This window comes from Esox lucius, chromosome 11 (assembly GCF_011004845.1).
Source record: "Esox lucius isolate fEsoLuc1 chromosome 11, fEsoLuc1.pri, whole genome shotgun sequence".
Lineage (NCBI taxonomy): Eukaryota > Metazoa > Chordata > Actinopteri > Esociformes > Esocidae > Esox > Esox lucius.
In genome coordinates, this window is record NC_047579.1 from 54,485,942 (window position 1) to 54,506,910 (window position 20,969).

At 42.8% G+C, this 20,969-nt stretch overlaps 1 protein-coding gene across 3 annotated transcripts in view; it reads left to right on the plus strand.

Annotated features, from left to right (window-relative positions):
• Positions 1 to 20,969, plus strand: part of LOC105030590 (xylosyltransferase 1) — a 51,296-nt gene that overhangs the window by 5,652 nt on the left and 24,675 nt on the right. For 2 of the 3 annotated variants that reach the window (XM_020050670.2, XM_013136173.4), the window contains exons 2-7: positions 6,176 to 6,779; positions 11,783 to 11,955; positions 12,759 to 12,961; positions 19,632 to 19,712; positions 19,816 to 20,032; positions 20,692 to 20,868. In XM_020050670.2, coding sequence (XP_019906229.2) covers positions 6,176 to 6,779; positions 11,783 to 11,955; positions 12,759 to 12,961; positions 19,632 to 19,712; positions 19,816 to 20,032; positions 20,692 to 20,868 — 1,455 coding nt within the window. The remainder of the gene's footprint in view (positions 1 to 6,175; positions 6,780 to 11,782; positions 11,956 to 12,758; positions 12,962 to 19,631; positions 19,713 to 19,815; positions 20,033 to 20,691; positions 20,869 to 20,969) is intronic. The other variant, XM_013136174.3, reaches the window with a different exon arrangement.

Genomic DNA, 20,969 nt, shown 5'->3' on the forward strand with positions numbered 1-20,969 from the left:
AAAGTCCTGTTCTAGTAACCTGAGTTCTGTGTGAGGAGACGTCCCATTGAAAAGTCCTGTTCTAGTAACCTGAGTTCTGTGTGAGGTGACGTCCCATTGAAAAGTCCTGTTCTAGTAACCTGAGTTCTGTGTGAGGAGACGTCCCATTGAAAAGTCCTGTTCTAGTAACCTGAGTTCTGTGTGAGGTGACGTCCCATTGAAAAGTCCTGTTCTAGTAACCTGAATCTGTAATCTGGAGTAACCTGATATTCTGTGTGAGGAGACGTCCCATTGAAGCTGTGTCTGCGTGGCCTGTAATCCTGAGACCATGCACTCTCAGCCTGTAATCTGGAGACCATGCACTCTCAGCCTGTAATCTGGAGACCAGGCACTGCCAGACTTCAATGTGGAGACCAGGCACTGTCAGCCTGTAATCTGGACACCACGCACCACCAGCCTGTAATCTGGAGACCACGCACCACCAGCCTGTAATCTGGAGACCACGCACCACCAGCCTGTAATCTGGAGACCACGCACCACCAGCCTGTAATCTGGAGACCACGCACCACCAGCCTGTAATCTGGAGACCACGCACCACCAGCCTGTAATCTGGAGACCACGCACCACCAGCCTGTAATCTGGAGACCACGCACCACCAGCCTGTAATCTGGAGACCACGCACCACCAGCCTGTAATCTGGAGACCACGCACCACCAGCCTGTAATCTGGAGACCACGCACCACCAGCCTGTAATCTGGAGACCACGCACCACCAGCCTGTAATCTGGAGACCACGCACCACCAGCCTGTAATCTGGAGACCACGCACCACCAGCCTGTAATCTGGAGACCACGCACCACCAGCCTGTAATCTGGAGACCACGCACCACCAGCCTGTAATCTGGAGACCACGCACCACCAGCCTGTAATCTGGAGACCACGCACCACCAGCCTGTAATCTGGAGACCACGCACCACCAGCCTGTAATCTGGAGACCACGCACCACCAGCCTGTAATCTGGAGACCACGCACCACCAGCCTGTAATCTGGAGACCATGCACTGCCAGCTTGCAAGCCTGGCCAATACAGAAGTTCAGCTTCACATCACTGTTCTGATAGGAACACTAAGGAATGGTATTAAACAACCTTTCCAGAAAGGTCTGCTAACAGCTCAGTGTGTGTGTGTGTGTGTGTGTGTATGTGTGTGTGTGTGTGTGTGTGTGTGGGCACCCTTGGGATGGCAAGGACCCATTGTATTTGTGTACTTAAACTGAAGAGCCGAAACACAAATTATTCTCTGAGGAACCACACACACCCTTGTTCCAGTCAGGGAGTCTTTTCTTTCTTAACTTAAATTCATCCCATTGTTACAAATTCTGAGATTCGACTCCCTTATAAAACAGGCTTTAGGATTTCTGTTAGAGCTTTTTTCTGATCCTTGTTGCAACCTTTCATGGAGGCTGATTTTAATCTTGTACAGGAAGTGTGCTAGGCTGCAGTGACATTAAATCCTGTAGGCTGTTAGTCATTAATTAACGTTCAGTGTTAGATGGTGATTACTAGTGTGTTTTCCCCGGTGGAGAAGCCCTTATGTGATCTCAGTTCTCATGATTCTCCTCTGTTGTTGCATCCCAATTGGGGAAAAACCTTCTCACTAAAGTCAGAAAAGCAGATTCCCTGCCCGCCTTCTGAAAACATTTGAAATATGCTGCTTTGAAGAGTATCTTAAATAACGCTTCTCTCTCCCACAGCCTCTCCCTCTTTCTTCAGTATTCTGTTCTCTTTTTTTGGCCCTCGCTTCACTCTCTCTGCCTCAGAGATGCCTGAGTGCGAAGCTTCACTCTCTCTGTCTCAGAGATGCCTGAGTGCGAAGCTTCACTCTCTGTCTCAGAGATGCCTGAGTGCGAAGCGTCACTCTCTGTCTCAGAGATGCCTGAGTGCGAAGCTTCACTCTCTGTCTCAGAGATGCCTGAGTGCGAAGCGTCACTCTCTGCCTCAGAGATGCTTGAGTGCGAAGCGTCACTCTCTGTCTCAGAGATGCCTGAGTGCGAAGCGTCACTCTCTGTCTCAGAGATGCCTGAGTGCGAAGCGTCACTCTCTGTCTCAGAGATGCCTGAGTGCGAAGCGTCACTCTCTGTCTCAGAGATGCCTGAGTGCGAAGCGTCACTCTCTGTCTCAGAGATGCCTGAGTGCGAAGCGTCACTCTCTGTCTCAGAGATGCCTGAGTGCGAAGCGTCACTCTCTGTCTCAGAGATGCCTGAGTGCGAAGCGTCACTCTCTCTGTCTCAGAGATGCCTGAGTGCGAAGCGTCACTCTCTCTGTCTCAGAGATGCCTGAGTGCGAAGCTTCACTCATTCTGCTCCATTGTTTCATTGTTCCTTTCTGAGCAGTGGGAGGTAGGACTCTATGACATACATCAATAACATCCTGCTGGGTAGAGACAGATTGACAGCAGAAAGAGAAAGATAGTGAGGTGGAGAGAGGAAAGGGACAGAAGAAAAAAATAGAGAAGTAAAGATGCAAGGAGAAGATAAAAGTGGCAGTGTGAGAGGGAGGGGGTACAGGGAGGGAGTGGGAGAGAGATGGAGAGAGAGGGGAAAAGGGGAAGAGAGAGATGTCAAAAGAGAGATGTGGTCTGTAAAGATGGTCACAACCATCCTTTCTGTCCTGGATTATGGAGAGTTTTCTTTTACCTCTAAAAGGATCCTTAAAAAAAGGGGAAGTAATTTTAAACACTTGGCTACAATCAACTGGCTACATATACAAACCATTCCACCTTTGTCAACACACCCCCTACACAAAACTACCAATCATCACTGTGACCTTTACAATCAACTGGCTACATATACAAACACTTTCACCTTTGTCAACACACCCCCTACACAAAACTACCAATCATCACTGTGACCTTTACAATCAACTGGCTGCATATACAAACACTTTCACCTTTGTCAACACACCCCCTACACAAAACTACCAATCATCACTGTGACCTTTACAATCAACTGGCTGCATATACAAACACTTTCACCTTTGTCAACACACCCCCTACACAAAACTACCAATCATCAGTGTGACCTTTACAATCAACTGGCTACATATACAAACTCGTACCAAACCAGTAATATTTACCTCTTTGGAAAATCCCCCCTTTCAGTTACTCCTCAACATCTGCTTCTTCACTAGTGACCTCTGAGAGATATCTCACACTATTTACTCCTAAAGCCTACACGTTTTTTCATAATTGGTTTAATTTCAGTCCAAATCTAATTGCAGGGCCCCTATCACAAATTGTACATCACAAAGTTGCAGAGTAAAACCGGGTAAGAGTAAAACTAAAGTTTTTGCCTTTATTTTCAGGAGTTGAGATTAAAGTTTTTGGGTTGTGGTTAGAGTTTGGGTGAAGGTTCAGGTTTAGTTTAGTGTTAGGGTGTAGGTTAGGGGTTATGGTTAGGGTGTAGGTTAGGGGTTATGGTTAGGGGTTATGGTTAGGGTGTAGGTTAGGGGTTATGGTTAGGGTGTAGGTTAGGGGTTATGGTTAGGGGTTATGGTTAGGGGTTATGGTGTAGGTTAGGTGTAGGTTAGGGGTTATGGTTAGGGTGTAGGTTAGGGGTTATGGTGTAGGTTAGGGTTTAGGTTAGGTGTTAAGGCTTCTTCATGCATTTTGCTGCTGGTGTTAGACTGACTGTTACTACTTATCTATTTCGTTATTTACTTGTTTACATTTCTTATATTTTATTGTTATTCTATTGTATTACTTGTACCTGCACTATTAAGGACGTTTTTGGAAACCAAGCTAGTTGATAATGTGTTGATAATTTTTGACAATGTGTTGATAATGTGTTATCACAAATTAACTGGAAGTTCAACCTAAGGATTCTGTTGATCCTCACTAAGATATAGATTAGAGATTGTGTGTCTGTGTTTTATATACATGTCTTTGTGTGGATTGTCTTTGTATGTGATTGGTTCTGTGTTTGTGTGTGTGTGTGTGTGTGTGTTTGTGTGTGTGTGTGTGTGTTTGTGTGAGATTGTAGCAGGTGGTAAAGCAGTAATAGTTTGTTTATCATAATGTCAGTGTGGACAACCGGATCTCTTTTCTAGCACCACTAGAAATAACCTGCCCAGACAAGACCCAAACAGACCTGTGTGTGTGTGTGTGCTTCTGTGTGTTTGTGTCTGTGTGTGTTTAAGTTACCACAGAAGCTATATGAGCTGGCCATTATCCAAGAGGGCACACCAGCCCTGCCCTTTCCAAGGATAATTAACACACAAGCCCAAACTGTCAGCCAGCCAATCAATCAGTCTGCCACTGATTCAGTCAGTCACTAAGTCAGTCAGTCACTAAGTCACTCAGTCACCAAGTCAGTCAGTCAATAAGTCATTAAGTCTGGACTAACCGGTCTGCAAACCAGCCTGGTAGCAAGGTAGCTAGTCAAGTCAGTCAGTCAGCCAAGCACTCATATTTAACCTATCAATATCCTCTCCTCTGTCTAACGGGGCATCATGACAGACATATAACCACCTCTCCTCTGTCTAACGGGGCATCATGACAGACATATAACCACCTCTCCTCTGTCTAACAGGGCATCATGACAGACATATAACCACCTCTTCTCTGTCTAACAGGGCATCATGACAGACATATAACCACCTCTTCTCTGTCTAACGGGGCATCATGACAGACATATAACCACCTCTCCTCTGTCTAACAGGGCATCATGACAGACATATAACCACCTCTCCTCTGTCTAACGGGGCATCATGACAGACATATAACCACCTCTCCTCTGTCTAACGGGGCATCATGACAGACATATAACCACCTCTCCTCTGTCTAACGGGGCATCATGACAGACATATAACCACCTCTCCTCTGTCTAACGGGGCATCATGACAGACATATAACCACCTTCAAGAAAATACATTTTCTCTTGTCTGATCCTGAAAAATGTGCAAATACCTTTCTAGTAATTATTATTAGTGATGTCCGGTTTGTGAACATTTCTCTCTGTTTGCTGACACTGTATTCATGATTTGTTTTTCAAGGTGATTTTTTAAATGTCCTTAACCTTAACCTCAATAACGTAACATTTATGTCTAAAGTTTACCTAGATGTAATTCCTAACCTTAAACCTAAACTTAACCAACAACGCCTGGACCTTAAAGAAACCCAAATCTAACTATAAAATCAATTGTAAGTTTGACCCTAAACCTAAACCCTGAGCCTCACAGGGACCGGCAAAAGGTCCCCATGAGTCAGTTTTTTTTTTATTTTACTACACGTACACACATTTTAGTACACGCACACACACACACACACACACACACACACATGCACACACACGCACACAGACAGACACATACACACCACATTGTCAGAATTTATATTCACACACACACACACACACACACACACTGTCTTTCAGGGGACCCCAAAAAAATATTCACATTCAAAATCCTATTTTCCCTCACAAAATCCTATTTACCCTAATCTAATGTCAAGACAATCACGTCTTTAAAGGCATACAAACCATTAGAAAATATTGCATGAGAAATAGGTGAACATCTCTGGCACAGGTCAGAAACAGGATGCTGAGACAGAATAAACAGGTACCTTTATGACTGTAACCCTAAACCTGAATACAAACATTTACTTTTCTTCTTGGGCTAAATTTTAAGTGTTGGTGATTTCACCCCCACCAAACCCCCCACCAAATGAAGAATTATGGTATATGTGTATTTTCTGTATATTTCAGCAAACTCCAGAGATCCTTTACAGTCTATATTATCAAGCCAAGTGCAACATTCTGAGGGAATTTGGGGGGCAAATGTTCAGGGGGAAAACGTGGAGACAGGTCTCTGTAGAAGACATGGACAGAGGTCTCTGTAGAAAACATGGAGACAGGTCTGTGTCCTCTGAGAATCCAATACTTTTTATCCTTCTTGTCTAATCTTTTCTCACACAGGCAAGTTCCTTTCATGACCAAAGATTGTTGATTTGTAGACAGATTGCTTTTTTGTATCTTTTAAATTGCTGTTGACGCTAGGGGAAGCATTACCATGCTAATTAAGTCTGAATACGGTAATATTTGAAATGTATTTTACAGTGTTTCATACTTCTCTACAAAAGACTAATTCACCTCTCCCCCTTCTCTCCTCCCCTTTTCCCACCTCCTCTTTCTCGCTCTCCTCCAGAAGGTTTACCACTCCCGACGGCCTAAGGAGAAACTCCTCCTGGAGAGCAACAACAATGAGAACTCGGTACCTAAAGACTTTGACAGTGTAGTTGACAGCAACAGCAACCTAGGGCCACGTCCACAGCACCAGCGGCCTGAAGGAAATGCCCCCATGAACAAACTGGCCACGGCTCAAACGAAAAGCATTCTGGGAAAGGCTTTGCCTAATGAAATCAACAAGGTCATTAAGGTCATTAAGCAGTACCCTCTTTCTCCTCCGCAGCAGCCTAGATGGGTGGGACTTAACAATAGTCACACCCACAAACCACACAGACCAAACCCCCAGCTGTCCACCAACCCTGCTAAACTCTCCTCTCCATCCTCCATCCAAACGTCCTATCAGCATCAGCGACATCACCAAACTAGGAAGTCTGCAACTGCGCTTCCTGTGTTGGGACAGCGCAGGGAGCGACACCAGTGTGAGATCAGTGGGAAGGAGGCCATCTCGGCTCTCTCCAGAGCCAAGAGCAGGGGCTGTCGGCAGCAGATAGTTGAAGTGTACTGCAGACATAAGGAGAGGGCCCTGATGCCAGAAACTGTCCCTCGATACTGCCCTCTGGAGGGTGAGTCTGGATTACTCCCAAATGAATCCTTTTTCCAAACATAAGTGCACAAATGATGGAATCAGTCAATCCAAAATATTGCACTATATCGGGAATAGGAAGCCAATGGAGACTCAGTAAAGTGTGTTATTATTATTGTGTCAACCTGTTGAATTCTGCTAGTAAACTGAAGGGGAGGTTTTGGAGGGGAGGTTTTGGAGGGAGGGGGGGTTTGGAGTGGAGGTTTTGGAGGGGGGGTTTGGAGGGGAGGTTTTGGAGAGGAGCTTTTGGAGAGGGGGGGTTTGGAGGGGAGGTTTTGGAGGGGGCGCAAACTGTTTATTAATAAGAGTTTATTGTCTGACTGAGGTGCATCTCAACTGTAATGGAAGGAGGATGGAGGGATTATTATTTATTTGATTTATTCAGGGAAACCACATTCTTATTTTACAGCTTAATTGGAAGAAAATAACTACAAGTGAGGGAGGCGGGGCCTATTTAAGGGAGGAAGAGAGAGAAAGAAAGACAGATGACAGACAGAAAAAGGAAAAACGGAAAGAACGATGTGACAGAGAGAAAGAGAGTGAGGAAAGGAAAGATGACAGAGAGGGAGGGAAAGAAAGACGGATGACAGAGAGGGAGGGAAAGAAAGACAGATGACAGAGAGGGAGGGAAAGAAAGACAGATGACAGAGAGGGAGGGAAAGAAAGACGGATGACAGAGAGGGAGGGAAAGAAAGACGGATGAAATAGAGAGGGGCTGAGGGAGAGGGAAAGAAACAGATGACAGTGTGGAGGGACAGAGGGCGGATGAGAGAGTCCAGTGAGTGAAAGAACTTACTGTCACCATGGAAACGGAGGTCAGGGCGTTGCCCAGGGTTCAGTGTCTGAGTTCTATTTCAACAGGGCCCGTGTGGGACTGAGCCCTCTCAGGACCGGCCTTGCCACTGCCTGATCTATTTAGGGAACATTCCTGCCCCACATCCTAAACACCACCCTATTTACTACAATGTGCCCAACATTTGCCGGACCGTAAAAGTACAGCCGGCCAAGAAGAGCGAATGTCTCTTACTGAATGAGTGAGCGAGCGAGCGACTGACCGACCCACGTTGTTAAATAGCATAGTGGTTAGAGAAGCCGATCTGTGAACTATAGGTCCCGAGTTCGTATCTCCTCACAGGCAAAGCGATGTACGCATTATGAATTATTCTGTAAAGATGAAAACTTCGCTGCCTAAAACCTTCAGTATCTACACTATTGTAAGCCTGAAATAAAACAGTTTACGGTTATATTGCGACTGTTTCTGGCATCTTCAGTCTTGCTAGCAATTTCTCAAATCTTATGATTATTCCTAAGAAGTTAGTAGATACTAGTAAGCCTGTTACTGGCTAATAAGCTGTTAAAACGGCCAGTGGCAAAAGCAATACAGTTCATAGACGCTATGGTGGATGTAATCCACAAATGAAATAGAAAATTATGTTTGTTTTGCCACGAAAGAAAAAAATACATTCTTACGCCATGAAATGAAATAGCTTTGGCAGACTCGATAACAATTGCTCAATTCTTATGACTATTCCAGTAAGTTAGTAGATACCGGTAAAGCTTATTTCTGGCTAAATCGCTGTTAAAACGGCCAGGGGCAAACACCATACATAGATAATATTTGTGGTGGAGGTAAACTTAGTAAGAAACGTTAGTCAGTTTAACTGGATCAATGTCATTCACAAATGGCCAATTAACTATTCAAATGGCCAATGGCAAAATAGGATTGGTTTGGGATAGAGACAAGCTATACTGACACCTAGCCACTCTTTCTATTGCCGGCCAGCTGAACTAGGTTTGCCTGGTTTCTTGTTTAGAATGCAGCTACTGGTCAGAAGTAGTGAACCAGCCGTGTTTCCCTCCTCCAGTCCTCCAGTCCCCCAGTCCCCCAGTCCTCCAGTCCCCCAGTCCCCCAGTCCTCCAGTCCCCTAGTCCTCCAGTCCCCCAGTCCCCCAGTCCTCCAGTCCTCCAGTCCCCCAGTCCTCCAGTCCTCCAGTCTCCCAGTCCCCCAGTCCCCCAGTCCTCCAGTCCCCCAGTCCCCCAGTCCCCCAGTCCCCCAGTCCTCCAGTCCCCCAGTCCTCCAGTCCTCCAGTCCCCCAGTCCTCCATAGGAAATAGGGTGGTCTGTGTAGGAGGGATTATTGCAATAGGGAATAGGGTGTCATTTGTGAAGCTGTGTATCGCTCTACTCACCATAGAAACTTCAAACTAGTGTAATTGCACAGTAGTAAGTACTGCAGTTATATATAGGTCTGCTGAGTAGCACATCAGAGTGTTTGTGTGTGTGTGTCTGTGTCTGTGTGTTTGTGTGTGTGTTTGTGGGAAGTAAAACCTTGATCAGCTCTGCCAACTGCCCAGAACTGCCCAGTTTTAAGGTTTAGAGTTTAAGGTTTAATTGATATGATTATAAGTTTAATTTATGTGATTATATGTTTCTGTGTTGATGCACTTGTACAGTGAAGCAAAGAAGAGGATATCTACAGTTTTAGAATAACTGACTGGCTGACTGGCTGGTTGAATGGGTGTCTGATGGTAGTCTGAATGTCAGAGTTAGATTGTGTTAGTCTGACTGGTTGACTGGCTGGTTGACTGGGTGTCTGATGGTAGTCTGAAGGTCAGAGTTAGATTGTGTTAGTCTGACTGGTTGACTGGCTGGTTGAATGGGTGTCTGATGGTAGTCTGAAGGTCAGAGTTAGATTGTGTTAGTCTGACTGGTTGACTAGCTGGTTGACTGGGTGTCTGATGGTAGTCTGAAGGTCAGAGTTAGATTGTGTTAGTCTGACTGGTTGACTAGCTGGTTGACTGGGTGTCTGATGGTAGTCTGAAGGTCAGAGTTAGATTGTGTTAGTCTGACTGGTTGACTGGCTGGTTGACTGGGTGTCTGATGGTAGTCTGAAGGTCAGAGTTAGATTGTGTTAGTCTGACTGGTTGACTGGCTGGTTGACTGGGTGTCTGATGGTAGTCTGAAGGTCAGAGTTAGATTGTGTTAGTCTGACTGGCTGACTGCCTGGTTCACAGAGGGGCCGGGACAGGGGCACATGGGGCACTGGGAAGCACAGAGTGGTGGGTGTGTGTCTGGGGGGGTAGGGGGTTACTGGAAGGGCGTAAAGGTAGATACATTACCAAAGAGGAGATCAAGGGAAATGAGGCAAAAGAGGGGTAGAGTTAGAGAGTGGAGGAGTGGTAGAGTTAGAGGGTGGAGGAGTGGTAGAGTTAGAGAGTGGAGGAGTGGTAGAGTTAGAGAGTGGAGGAGTGGTAGAGTTAGAGGGTGGAGGAGTGGTAGAGTTAGACAGTGGAGGAGTGGTATAGTTAGAGAGTGGAGGAGTGGTAGAGTTAGAGGGTGGAGGAGTGGTAGAGTTAGAGGGTGGAGGAGTGGTAGAGTTAGAGAGTGGAGGAGTGGTAGAGTTAGAGGGTGGAGGAGTGGTAGAGTTAGAGGGTGGAGGAGTGGTAGAGTTAGAGGCTGGAGGAGTAGTAGAGTTAGAGGGTGGAGGAGTGGTAGAGTTAGAGGGTGGAGGAGTGGTAGAGTTAGAGGGTGAAGGAGTGGTAGAGTTAGAGGGTGGAGGAGTGGTAGAGTTAGAGGGTGGAGGAGTAGTAGAGTTAGAGGGTGGAGGAGTAGTAGAGTTAGAGGGTGGAGGAGTGGTATAGTTAGAGAGTGGAGGAGTGGTAGAGTTAGAGGGTGGAGGAGTGGTAGAGTTAGAGGGTGGAGGAGTGGTAGAGTTAGAGAGTGGAGGAGTGGTAGAGTTAGAGGGTGGAGGAGTGGTAGAGTTAGAGGGTGGAGGAGTGGTAGAGTTAGAGGGTGGAGGAGTAGTAGAGTTAGAGGGTGGAGGAGTAGTAGAGTTAGAGGGTGGAGGAGTGGTAGAGTTAGAGGGTGGAGGAGTGGTAGAGTTAGAGGGTGGAGGAGTGGTAGAGTTAGAGGGTGAAGGAGTGGTAGAGTTAGAGGGTGGAGGAGTGGTAGAGTTAGAGGGTGGAGGAGTAGTAGAGTTAGAGGGTGGAGGAGTAGTAGAGTTAGAGGGTGGAGGAGTGGTAGAGTTAGAGGGTGGAGGAGTGGTAGAGTTAGAGGGTGGAGGAGTGGTAGAGTTAGAGGGTGAAGGAGTGGTAGAGTTAGTGGGTGAAGGAGTGGTAGAGTTAGTGCACCCACTAACTCTACCATTCCTCCACCCTGAGGTTGGAAGGAAGGACAGGATAGAGAGAGGATGGGAGGAGGTGTTGTTTAACAGTTTACAGAGTAATTAGAGATGTGTTCGTAGCAGCTGATGATGTGTCCTTGCCTCCCGAATAACACACTATTCCCTATCAAGTGCTCTACTTTTAACCAGAGCACATTATAAATGACACCCTTTTTCACACTCATGGCCCTGGTTGGGAAACAGACTGTGAGCCCTGTGCTTCTCAGATGACCAGAATGTAGTTGGTAATTTGAGCCAAACTATGGGCCGGACCAAGAGGAAATAAAATTACACAGCAATAAATGTACCAAATTTTATGGACATTTTTATATTTTATATATCAGCAGTCATGTAAATAAAAACCCACCCCTGTATGTTTGTGTGTCTGTATGTTTGTGTGTCTGTATGTTTGTGTGCTTGTGTGTCTGTATGTTTGTGTGCTTGTATGTCTGTTTGTGTGTGTCTGTTTGTATGTGTCTGTTTGTGTGCCTCTGTGTGTGTGTCTGTATGTTTGTGTGCCTCTGTGTGTGTGTGTGTGTGTGTGTGTGCGCTTGTATGTCTGTTTGTGTGCCTCTGTGTGTGTGTGTGTGCTTTTGTGTCTGTTTGTGTGTGTCTGTTTGTGTGCCTCTGTGTGTGTAAAGCCTGACAATTTGTTCCCATCAGCTTGTTTTAGCCAGTCCCCTTTTCTGGTTAATGGGTTAAGTTAAGGTTAGGTTTAGGTTAAGGTTAGGTTAAGGTTAGGTTTAGGTTTAGGTTAGTTGTAAGGTTAGGGGAGAGAATCATTTGTTTTGTCCCCACAACATGTGCATGTGTGTGTCCAGGTAAGACAAATGTCAACGTGCAGTGGAATGAGGACCTGGAGCAAGCTGTCCCATCTGATCCTGTCCGGATAGCTTTTGTCTTGGTGGTCCACGGCCGAGCCTCCCGCCAGTTCCAACGCCTGTTCAAGGCCATCTACCACATCTCACACTACTATTATATACACGTTGACCAGGTAAGATCACCTCAGACTACTATTACAGTGTCCTCCAAAATGATTGTCACCCTAAAATATTAACAAAAAGGAGTGTAAGAAAATGTAATTGTTGTTTATCAGCTAGATCTTACACTCAAAATATGATATGAATATCAATTCAGTTGATTAAATGTTTTCAAGGAATTTTTATTTTATTCAATAACATGCATGGCAGATTTATTGGCACCCCTGCATTAAAAACAAACATACTATAAATTCCTCGGAGGGCACACCTTTTGGAACTGTGTTTAGATTTAAACAATCACATTCCAATGAATGTAGAAAGGTAATTTGCTGTCATCTACATAAAATAAGGTGTTCCTGTAATATTTCCCTAAAGATGGCTTGGTTCCGTATTACAGAGATCCTTGTAGAACAGAGGATATAAAATTATTTTAAAGGAATTTCATGGTGCATTGTTGATAATCATCATGAAGAAGTGGAGGCAATTTCTCAGATATCAATTTGGTTTACCTACTTCTAAAAATGTTTTTGTTATTTTGATGTTATTAAGAAAATATATGGGACTAGCGTAACTGCTGATGTAAAAAGGGCTTCATAAATACATTTGATTGATTGATTAATAGCCATTGATTTATTTTATCACATAATTGTTTCCAGTAGCCATAATGTGTTCCAAAATAGAAAATGGCCAATATTATGACTGTGAAAAACCTCTAATTGATTCCTCACCCCACTCCATTTCACCCTCCATTCTCAAACCCTCCCTTTGTTTCCACCTCCCACCCTCTTCTACCCACCCTCCTAAATTGCCCCTCAAGCGTTCCAACTACCTGCACAGACAGGTGATGGCACTAGCAAGCCAGTATTCCAACGTACGAGTCACTTCCTGGAGGATGTCCACCATTTGGGGTGGGGCAAGCCTGCTCACAATGTACCTGCGCAGCATGGAGGACCTTCTCAGCATGGCTGACTGGAAGTGGGACTTCTTCATCAACCTCAGCGCTGCTGATTACCCCATCAGGTCGGCACTGAGGGATCGAGTCTAAAGTAGTGCCCTAGTAGTAACCCTAACCATAACCCTTATCCTAACCCTAACCCTTATCTTAACCATAACCCTTATCCTAACCCTAATCCTTATCTTAACCATAACCCATATCCTAACCCTAACCGTAGCAAACAGCTGCTTATCAACAGATAATTTGTTGATTGTATTACTGTCTATAGAACATCTTCACTTGGAAATTGGGACTCTCCAAATAAAGTTTAACCAAGTTTGACAAGTGTTCGGCCTTCAAAGGGTTGATGAGGTTGAACAGAAAACCAGCTGTGTTCTGCCTTCGTAGGTTTGATGAGGTTGAACAGAAAACCAGCTGTGTTCTGCCTTCGTAGGTTTGATGAGGTTGAACAGAAAACCAGCTGTGTTCTGCCTTCGTAGGTTTGATGAGGTTGAACAGAAAACCAGCTGTGTTCTGCCTTCGTAGGTTTGATGAGGTTGAACAGAAAACCAGCTGTGTTCTGCCTTCGTAGGTTTGATGAGGTTGAACAGAAAACCAGCTGTGTTCCGCCTTCGTATGGTTGATGAGGTTGAACAGAAAAACAGCTGTGTTCGACCTTCGTATGGTTGTTGAGGTTGAACAGAAAACCAGCTGTGTTCCGCCTTCGTATGGTTGATGAGGTTGAACAGAAAAACAGCCCTGTTCGACCTTCGTAGGGTTGATTAGGTTGAACAGAAAAACAGCCCTGTTCAGCCTTTGTATGGTTGACAAAACCTGACATAATCGTATGCAAACGTGATGCAGCTGTTCAGGATATAGGGCCTATTGGGTTCTGGTAAAACAAAGTGCAAATGCCATATCTGATGGAAGTTAACCAATCAGAATTCAGGTCCCTCTGGCCAAAATCCATTTGTTTCCATGTGATTTAACCCATGTCAATACTGTGATGACATCAGTCTATTGTGTGTGTGTGTGTGTGTGTGTGTATGTGTGTGTGTGTGTGTGTGTGTATATTCGGAGGGGGTCTGGCTCAGGGGTTACGTTTAGGAAATTCTTACATTTGGGCGTAGTGTTAGAGGGTTTTTTTTAGGTTTAGGCATTAGGTTAGGTTTTGGGTTAGGCATTAGAACTGGGTTAAGTTTACGTATAGAAGGGAGGTTATTGAATTCATGGTAAGTTAAGGCTAGGGAATAATTAGGGAGCAATTAGGGTTAAGTGCATTTCTCAAGGGCAGATCGAAAGACCTTTTAGCTACAGGCCCTTTAGTTGCTAGGTAACCCAGCTAAGTTACGCTGCTGCCAAAACCCATTACCTACTAGTTGCACTTTTGTTCCTAGCTTTTAGCTTGCTTTGTTAATGCAACCAATTAAATTGTAAAGGACTTTAGTTGCATTAATTAAAAATTGAAAGGTCAGGATGCAGTGACGTGCTTTTTTTAGCAAAGGAAAATCCAATATGGCAGGACTGATGGTGTGTGTGTGTGGTTTTTGGGTTGTTGTGTTGTAGAAGAAATATACATACTGTACAATTCCAGAACAAATGTGTTGATAAAAATTCAGAACTCGTATTCTTACAGTTATTCTCACAGATCTCTAATGCCAGCCTCTGTGAACGCTGTTATAAACCATGGTTAGATTCCTATGTTCATCTACATCCCCCAGATTTGTCTGTCTAGCAGCACTTTCATTGCTCTCTCTCAAACAGTACTGTACCTCCGCCCTCTCGCACCAAAGAGCCTGACATTAACAACCCCAGCTGGTAGTCAGGCTCAGCAGACCAATGGAAAGGGATACAAGCAAGCCACTATGGATGCTGCTCACAGCGCTCCATTTAGACTGAACTGTATGTAATATCTCTGCCATTAACTGCTTTATGGGGTGCATGTTGTGGGGAAAGGTGGAGGAAAGAATTCCTTTAATAGCAGCGGGCCAGGTTCAGTATCACAATCAGATTCACAAAGGGTTTTATTTATTATTTATGCTTCACAACAAACAAGGAATTTGTTCTGGCCGTTGGTGCAACAATTTATACAACAAAAAATACAAATATAGCTGCAAGCAGCGATTAAGGGGACCAAGTAATGACAGAAGGAAACTTTAAGACTCTTGGAAAGTATGTTACTGTAACTAAGCAATTGTCTTTACATTTGCAACTTCAATTAAAGCTGCAAGCAGCATTTAGTGGGTCTTAGCATTTAGTTAGCATGAAAATTATGCAATATGGTATGTAGGGTAAAAAACTGCACATGTGTACAAACATTAACCCAAAGTTGGATGTTTTTTCCTGGCCAATGGTGACCCCATGTAGTTTTTTACATACTGGTCTGGTTTATACAACCCTTGAAGATCTTCATACATAGATACCAAATGTCAAACTACATCAAGATTGGTCATTTGCTGCCATATGAGTAGTGTTTTAAGTGTTTTTCAAAATAACTAAGATGGCTGAAAATCCATTATGGCGATTTTTGGGTCTCAGCGGCAAAACTTTTCATAGTGAGGAGATACACCTATGGACTGATTTCCAAGACCAAGTCACAAGGGATGGGTGTCACAAGACCAAGACCAAGTCACAAGTCCAACTTCACAGGCTTGTGCCACCATGAGGCTGATTGGAATGTCCACTGCACCAGAAGTTGTTTCTTGATGCTTTACTATATTAATTTTGGTACCTTTACACCATTTTAACTCACAGGAATTTGCATAAAGGACAGTTTTTTGCCAGAAGAGTAATAGTGAACTGGAACAAACAATATGATTTTGGCATACTGTCGAAACCCTAATGACACATTGTCAATTGACTTTGATTGCAGAATAGCTTAGTTTATTACAACAAAACATTCTCAGCATCAGTGTAATAAAAGATAGTAGACGAATGTCACACTCACAGATGTTATATAGTAAAAAGCTAAATTTTTCTAAGCTACACAATAATAATATTAAAAATAATATTAAAACTAGCAGAGCTAGATAACGTAGGTAATAAATTAAAGACGTTACTTCTGTACATTAATAACAATCACACCATTACCAGAATTGAGTAGTTATGTCAAATCATTTTTATTGCTAATTTAGCAAGTTTCTAATAAAGGAATCAATTTCCATTTTTGTTTTACTTCACTTTGAAGTTTGTAAGGTACAAATGCATTAAAATAAAAAATATGTACAAGTATACATTTTAGTCATTTAGTAGACGCTCTTGTCCAGAGCAACTTACAATAGGTACAGGTGCATTTCCCTGGAATAAATTAGGGGGGAGTGCCTTGCCCTAGGACACATTTGGCTCAATTGGGAATCAAACAGAACTTAATTACAAATTTCACTCTAACTATAGAGCCACTTGAACACACAGACACACACACACACACACCCAAAGACATGCACAAAACTCAGCATAAATCCAGGTTTGTGTGGCATCTATAAAACAAATAATATTGTTAGTCAATTTGAAATATTTTATGGAAACTTTTATTTTAGCCATGGAATTGATCTGAAATCTAACAGGACAATAAGTTATACACTGGGGGCCAAAAGTTTGAAATAATATACAAATTTTGCTGTCTTGAAAGGACATTTTTACTATTATTCACCAACGTGATATTCAACTGATCAAAGTATAACCGGGACATTAATGATGTAAAAATATAAATTGATTAAATCTACACAGGCCTAATTTCCAACAACCATTACTCCAACACCTTATCCTTGAGTGATCATGCTAAATTGCTAATGTGGTACAAGAACGTCACTTAATTATATCAGAAACAGCTAAAAGCTATATTCTTTGAAAAATTAAGCTTTATATGGTCTTCGTGTTTTTGAGTTGCAACAGTCTGCAGTAGACTGGTATGTGTTGAGGTCAATATTTGGTCAAAAAGTGCAAAAATAGAAACAGCTCACTGTAGAAACCAAAATAAGTACATCAGAATGTTTAATTTCAGAAATAGACGCCTCACTACCTCAGCGTCATTTAATTCCTTTCTGTCATTTGTTACCTAATACCTACCTTAACACATGCCAGTGCATTACATACTGTGACAACTCAATAACACAGACAACATTGTTTAATTTGAATAAACCCAATAAGTTTCAGCTGGGTTTAATATAATGAAAAATTATTTTAATACCAAACAAGCATTTTAGAATTATTTAAGGATGAGGTGTTGTAAAAACGTCCCTTAATGTCTTTCAGAATTCACCTAGCAAATGTACACACTGAAAAAGGAAAACACTATTGCTCAATAGTTCAATTATTTTAAAACTAGCTAAGCAACTTTGACATTTAAGTTATTAAAATACAGGATTGGAACTTTTTTTTTAAGTGAGGGTGAACATTTTTTGTAAAGCTCCTGAATTCTAAAATTTTACACAATTGAATATCCTGCGGAGGAGACATGGTGCACCAAGTCATGTAGGCTGAATTACCATGACAGTGAAACATGTAAAACATCATTACAGCGTGACAGAATGTTTTAATATTAAAGAATTTGGTAGATAACGGACAGACCCTCTGATAACTCTCCTTAAATGTCCTAATATCTGTCGTCAATCTCTTAGATTATTTCATCTTTACTGATGCTAGATGAGTGATCTAAAACCGGTCTTAAAACAGCTTTGTTAGCTGTCTATAGCGTAGCTCTCCAGCACAGCACTAATCAACTAGCTAGCGAACTTCATGTAGCTCAATTAGTAAATTAGCTAGCTACAATAACGCATACAAAATACTATCTCGCTATATCAATAAAAGAGCGGACAATGTATGCATTACCTGCTTGTGCACAACATTGTGAGAAATTAGGTTGCTAACTTGCTTCAGGAAAACTCACGCACAAGCAGCTTCTTTTGCAAAGAGGTCAAGCGGCACATACCAGTACCAGAAACGATTATGAAACTAAGAGGCGAAATGTCAGAGTCTGAGACCCTCTGGCTCTGAGTATTTTTTTGTTGCCTTGGCCTGACTGCCACTCTGAAATGACTGCCAAGTGCTGAAGCACGTCGTCCTAATTTGGAAGAGGCGGACAATAATGCAATTTCGAAATGTGGAGGGGACAAGTCCCTAGTGAAATGTCCGCCTTCCTTAGATACCATTTTCAAAAATGTGGCTTTCCAATAGGTTGTTTAACAGTTTCCATTTCCAGTGTACAGGCTACATTTTGATAGGAAATGTTGCAACAACTTGGCCTGTATGTATAAACGTCTCCAAAATATACAACAACAATTTACCAAATAGGCTCCTATATCCTCATTACAATACCTAACTTCATTTGAAACTTACCCACAAATCCAACAGGCCTACTTACGATTTGAATACACAGTGTTGTGTACTCTTGGAAAGCTCGTAATCTTCCCAAATACTACCACCTTGTAAAAGGGAGCAGGTGTGACCTAACGAACAATTTAAGCTGTCGATGGGATTGGACATGACAAGGTCATAGATTATTAATAGACAGGAAGTCACATGGCATAAATAAAGTCTTACCAACGGAAATTAGAAAAAAAAGATCTGCTAAAAACATATATCTATGTGTACAATAAAACAAGAAACTAACCTCACTGGACACATACTCTAGACTATTTAATTTTTGTAAACAGAAACAAATGCTTTAGTCAAACATATTACCCAGAATACCCTCAAATATTACTGTCTTTTTTACAAAATTTGACAAATATTAAAATAAACATCTTCTTTACAAGCGGAAAATAAAATGATAAAATTGACTTATTTTGAATAATAATTTCAATAGGGTTAGAATTTACACAGGCATTTATCATCCATAGCCTAAACTTTAAGATGGTTTGCACTGCAATCTAGCTTATGGCAGCAGCAATTTCAACTGTCAAGACCAACTTACTGTTCAAGGAGATTTACAAACAATTAACATTTGCTCTTCCTAAAATAAGAGTTCCTTCAAAATAATAGTCCTATATAAACAAAAAGATAACATCGAGGACTGAATGCTGCCATGCCCCCGACAACCCACCCCTTCCGCATTGACTCACAGGCACTGCCATGACTCCTCCCATAGCTTTGTTGCTTGGCCCCCTAATAATAATAATAATAATAACACGTACAAACATAAAAGGGTTCCAGCAACTTCGTTGCTTGGCCCCCTAATAATAATAATAATAATAAAACCAACAAAAACAATAGGGTACCGTACCTACAGTACTTGGTCCCCTAATAATAATAATAATAATAAAACGTAAAAACATAAAAGGGTTCCAGGAACTTTGTTGCTTGGCCCCCTAAATAAAACAATAGGGGACTGTACCTACGGTACTTGGTCCCCTAACAATCAATTCAAAACAAAAGGAATAAGGGAAATTTTAAAAAAGTTTAAACCCATGCTGCAGCAATATATGTTGACTGGAGGCAACTGCCTAGATCAATGGACTACCTTATGTCAAAACGTTGAGAAGTCTTAATGGAATAAAGGGTCTGCTGCTATCCCACAGCCCCCACTCCTCTAAACACATACACACTGTGTGTTTTCCTGGAGGCAAGGTGCTTATAGTAAGAATCCTTTCTCTTGGCCTGGTAAGGTCCTGAGGTATTGGTACTGAAACGCTGGAGTTTCCCAGGGTCTCACTAGGCATTGCAACCTCACGGTTGAGCACAGCTCTTTTAATGTTTGATGTGGAGCTGGTTTGTGTTGATTGGCTGTATAAAAGATTGACAGAGGTCTGCCCACTTTAGGACCAATGTGCAGCTGGTGGGCTTCCTGAGTAAGTACCGGGAGATGAACTTCATCAAATCCCATGGCAGAGACAACGCACGGTGAGATTAGCAAGTGTTATTCACAGAAGTCCCAGACCACGTCTTTAACATACCAAACTACACTAAATTCAGGGACTAAATTCATAGTGTGTGTTCTCCCCAGATTCATCCGTAAACAGGGCCTGGACCGCCTGTTCTTTGAGTGTGACACACACATGTGGCGTCTAGGCGACCGCAAGATCCCAGAAGGCATCATGGTGGACGGAGGCTCTGATTGGTTCGTTTTAAACCGCATGTTTGTGGATTACATCATCAACTCTCCGGATGAGCTGGTCGTCAGCATGAAGCGCTTCTACACATACACACTCCTACCTGCTGAGGTAATACAAATACACATTTACTCATCTATTATCTCTGTCTTCCATACATACACACTCCTACCTGCTGAGGTAATACAAATACACATTTACTCATCCATTATCTCCATGTCTTCCATACATACACACTCCTACCTGCTGAGGTAATACAAATACACATTTACTCATCCATTATCTCTATGTCTTCTACACATACACACTCCTACCTGCTGAGGTAATACAAATACACATTTACTCATCCATTATCTCTATGTCTTCTACACATACACACTCCTACCTGCTGAGGTAATACAAATACACATTTACTCATCCATTATCTCCATGTCTTCTACACATACACACTCATCACTCATTGCACATCTATACATCTATACATCTATACTTCTATACATCTCACTTGTAAAATACTTTATACTGCCCTCTTCTATTTCCACTTCTAGTTTGATGCTAACTGCATTTCGTTGTACTATACTTGTACTGTTCAGTGACAATAAAGTGGAAACTAATCAAATCTCCTTCATCTCCCTCAAGTTATTCTTTCACAGGATATTAGACAATATTGTTCTTGTAAAAGAATGAAAGACAACAGTCAGTGTATTAGTAATGCATTAACACATTTTCTCTCTCCATCTTTCACTCCATCTGTCTCTCTGTGTCCCCAGTCCTTCTTCCACACAGTGTTGGAGAACAGTATCCACTGTGAGAGCCTGGTGGACAACAACCTGCGCATCACCAACTGGAACAGGAAGCTGGGCTGTAAGTGTCAGTATAAACACATCGTGGACTGGTGTGGCTGCTCCCCCAACGACTTCAAACCCCAAGACCTGCCACGCTTTCAGGTGACGAACACACACATCCCCCTGTACACACACACACACACATCCCATTGTACACACACACACACACACATCCCCCTGTACACACACACACACACATCCCC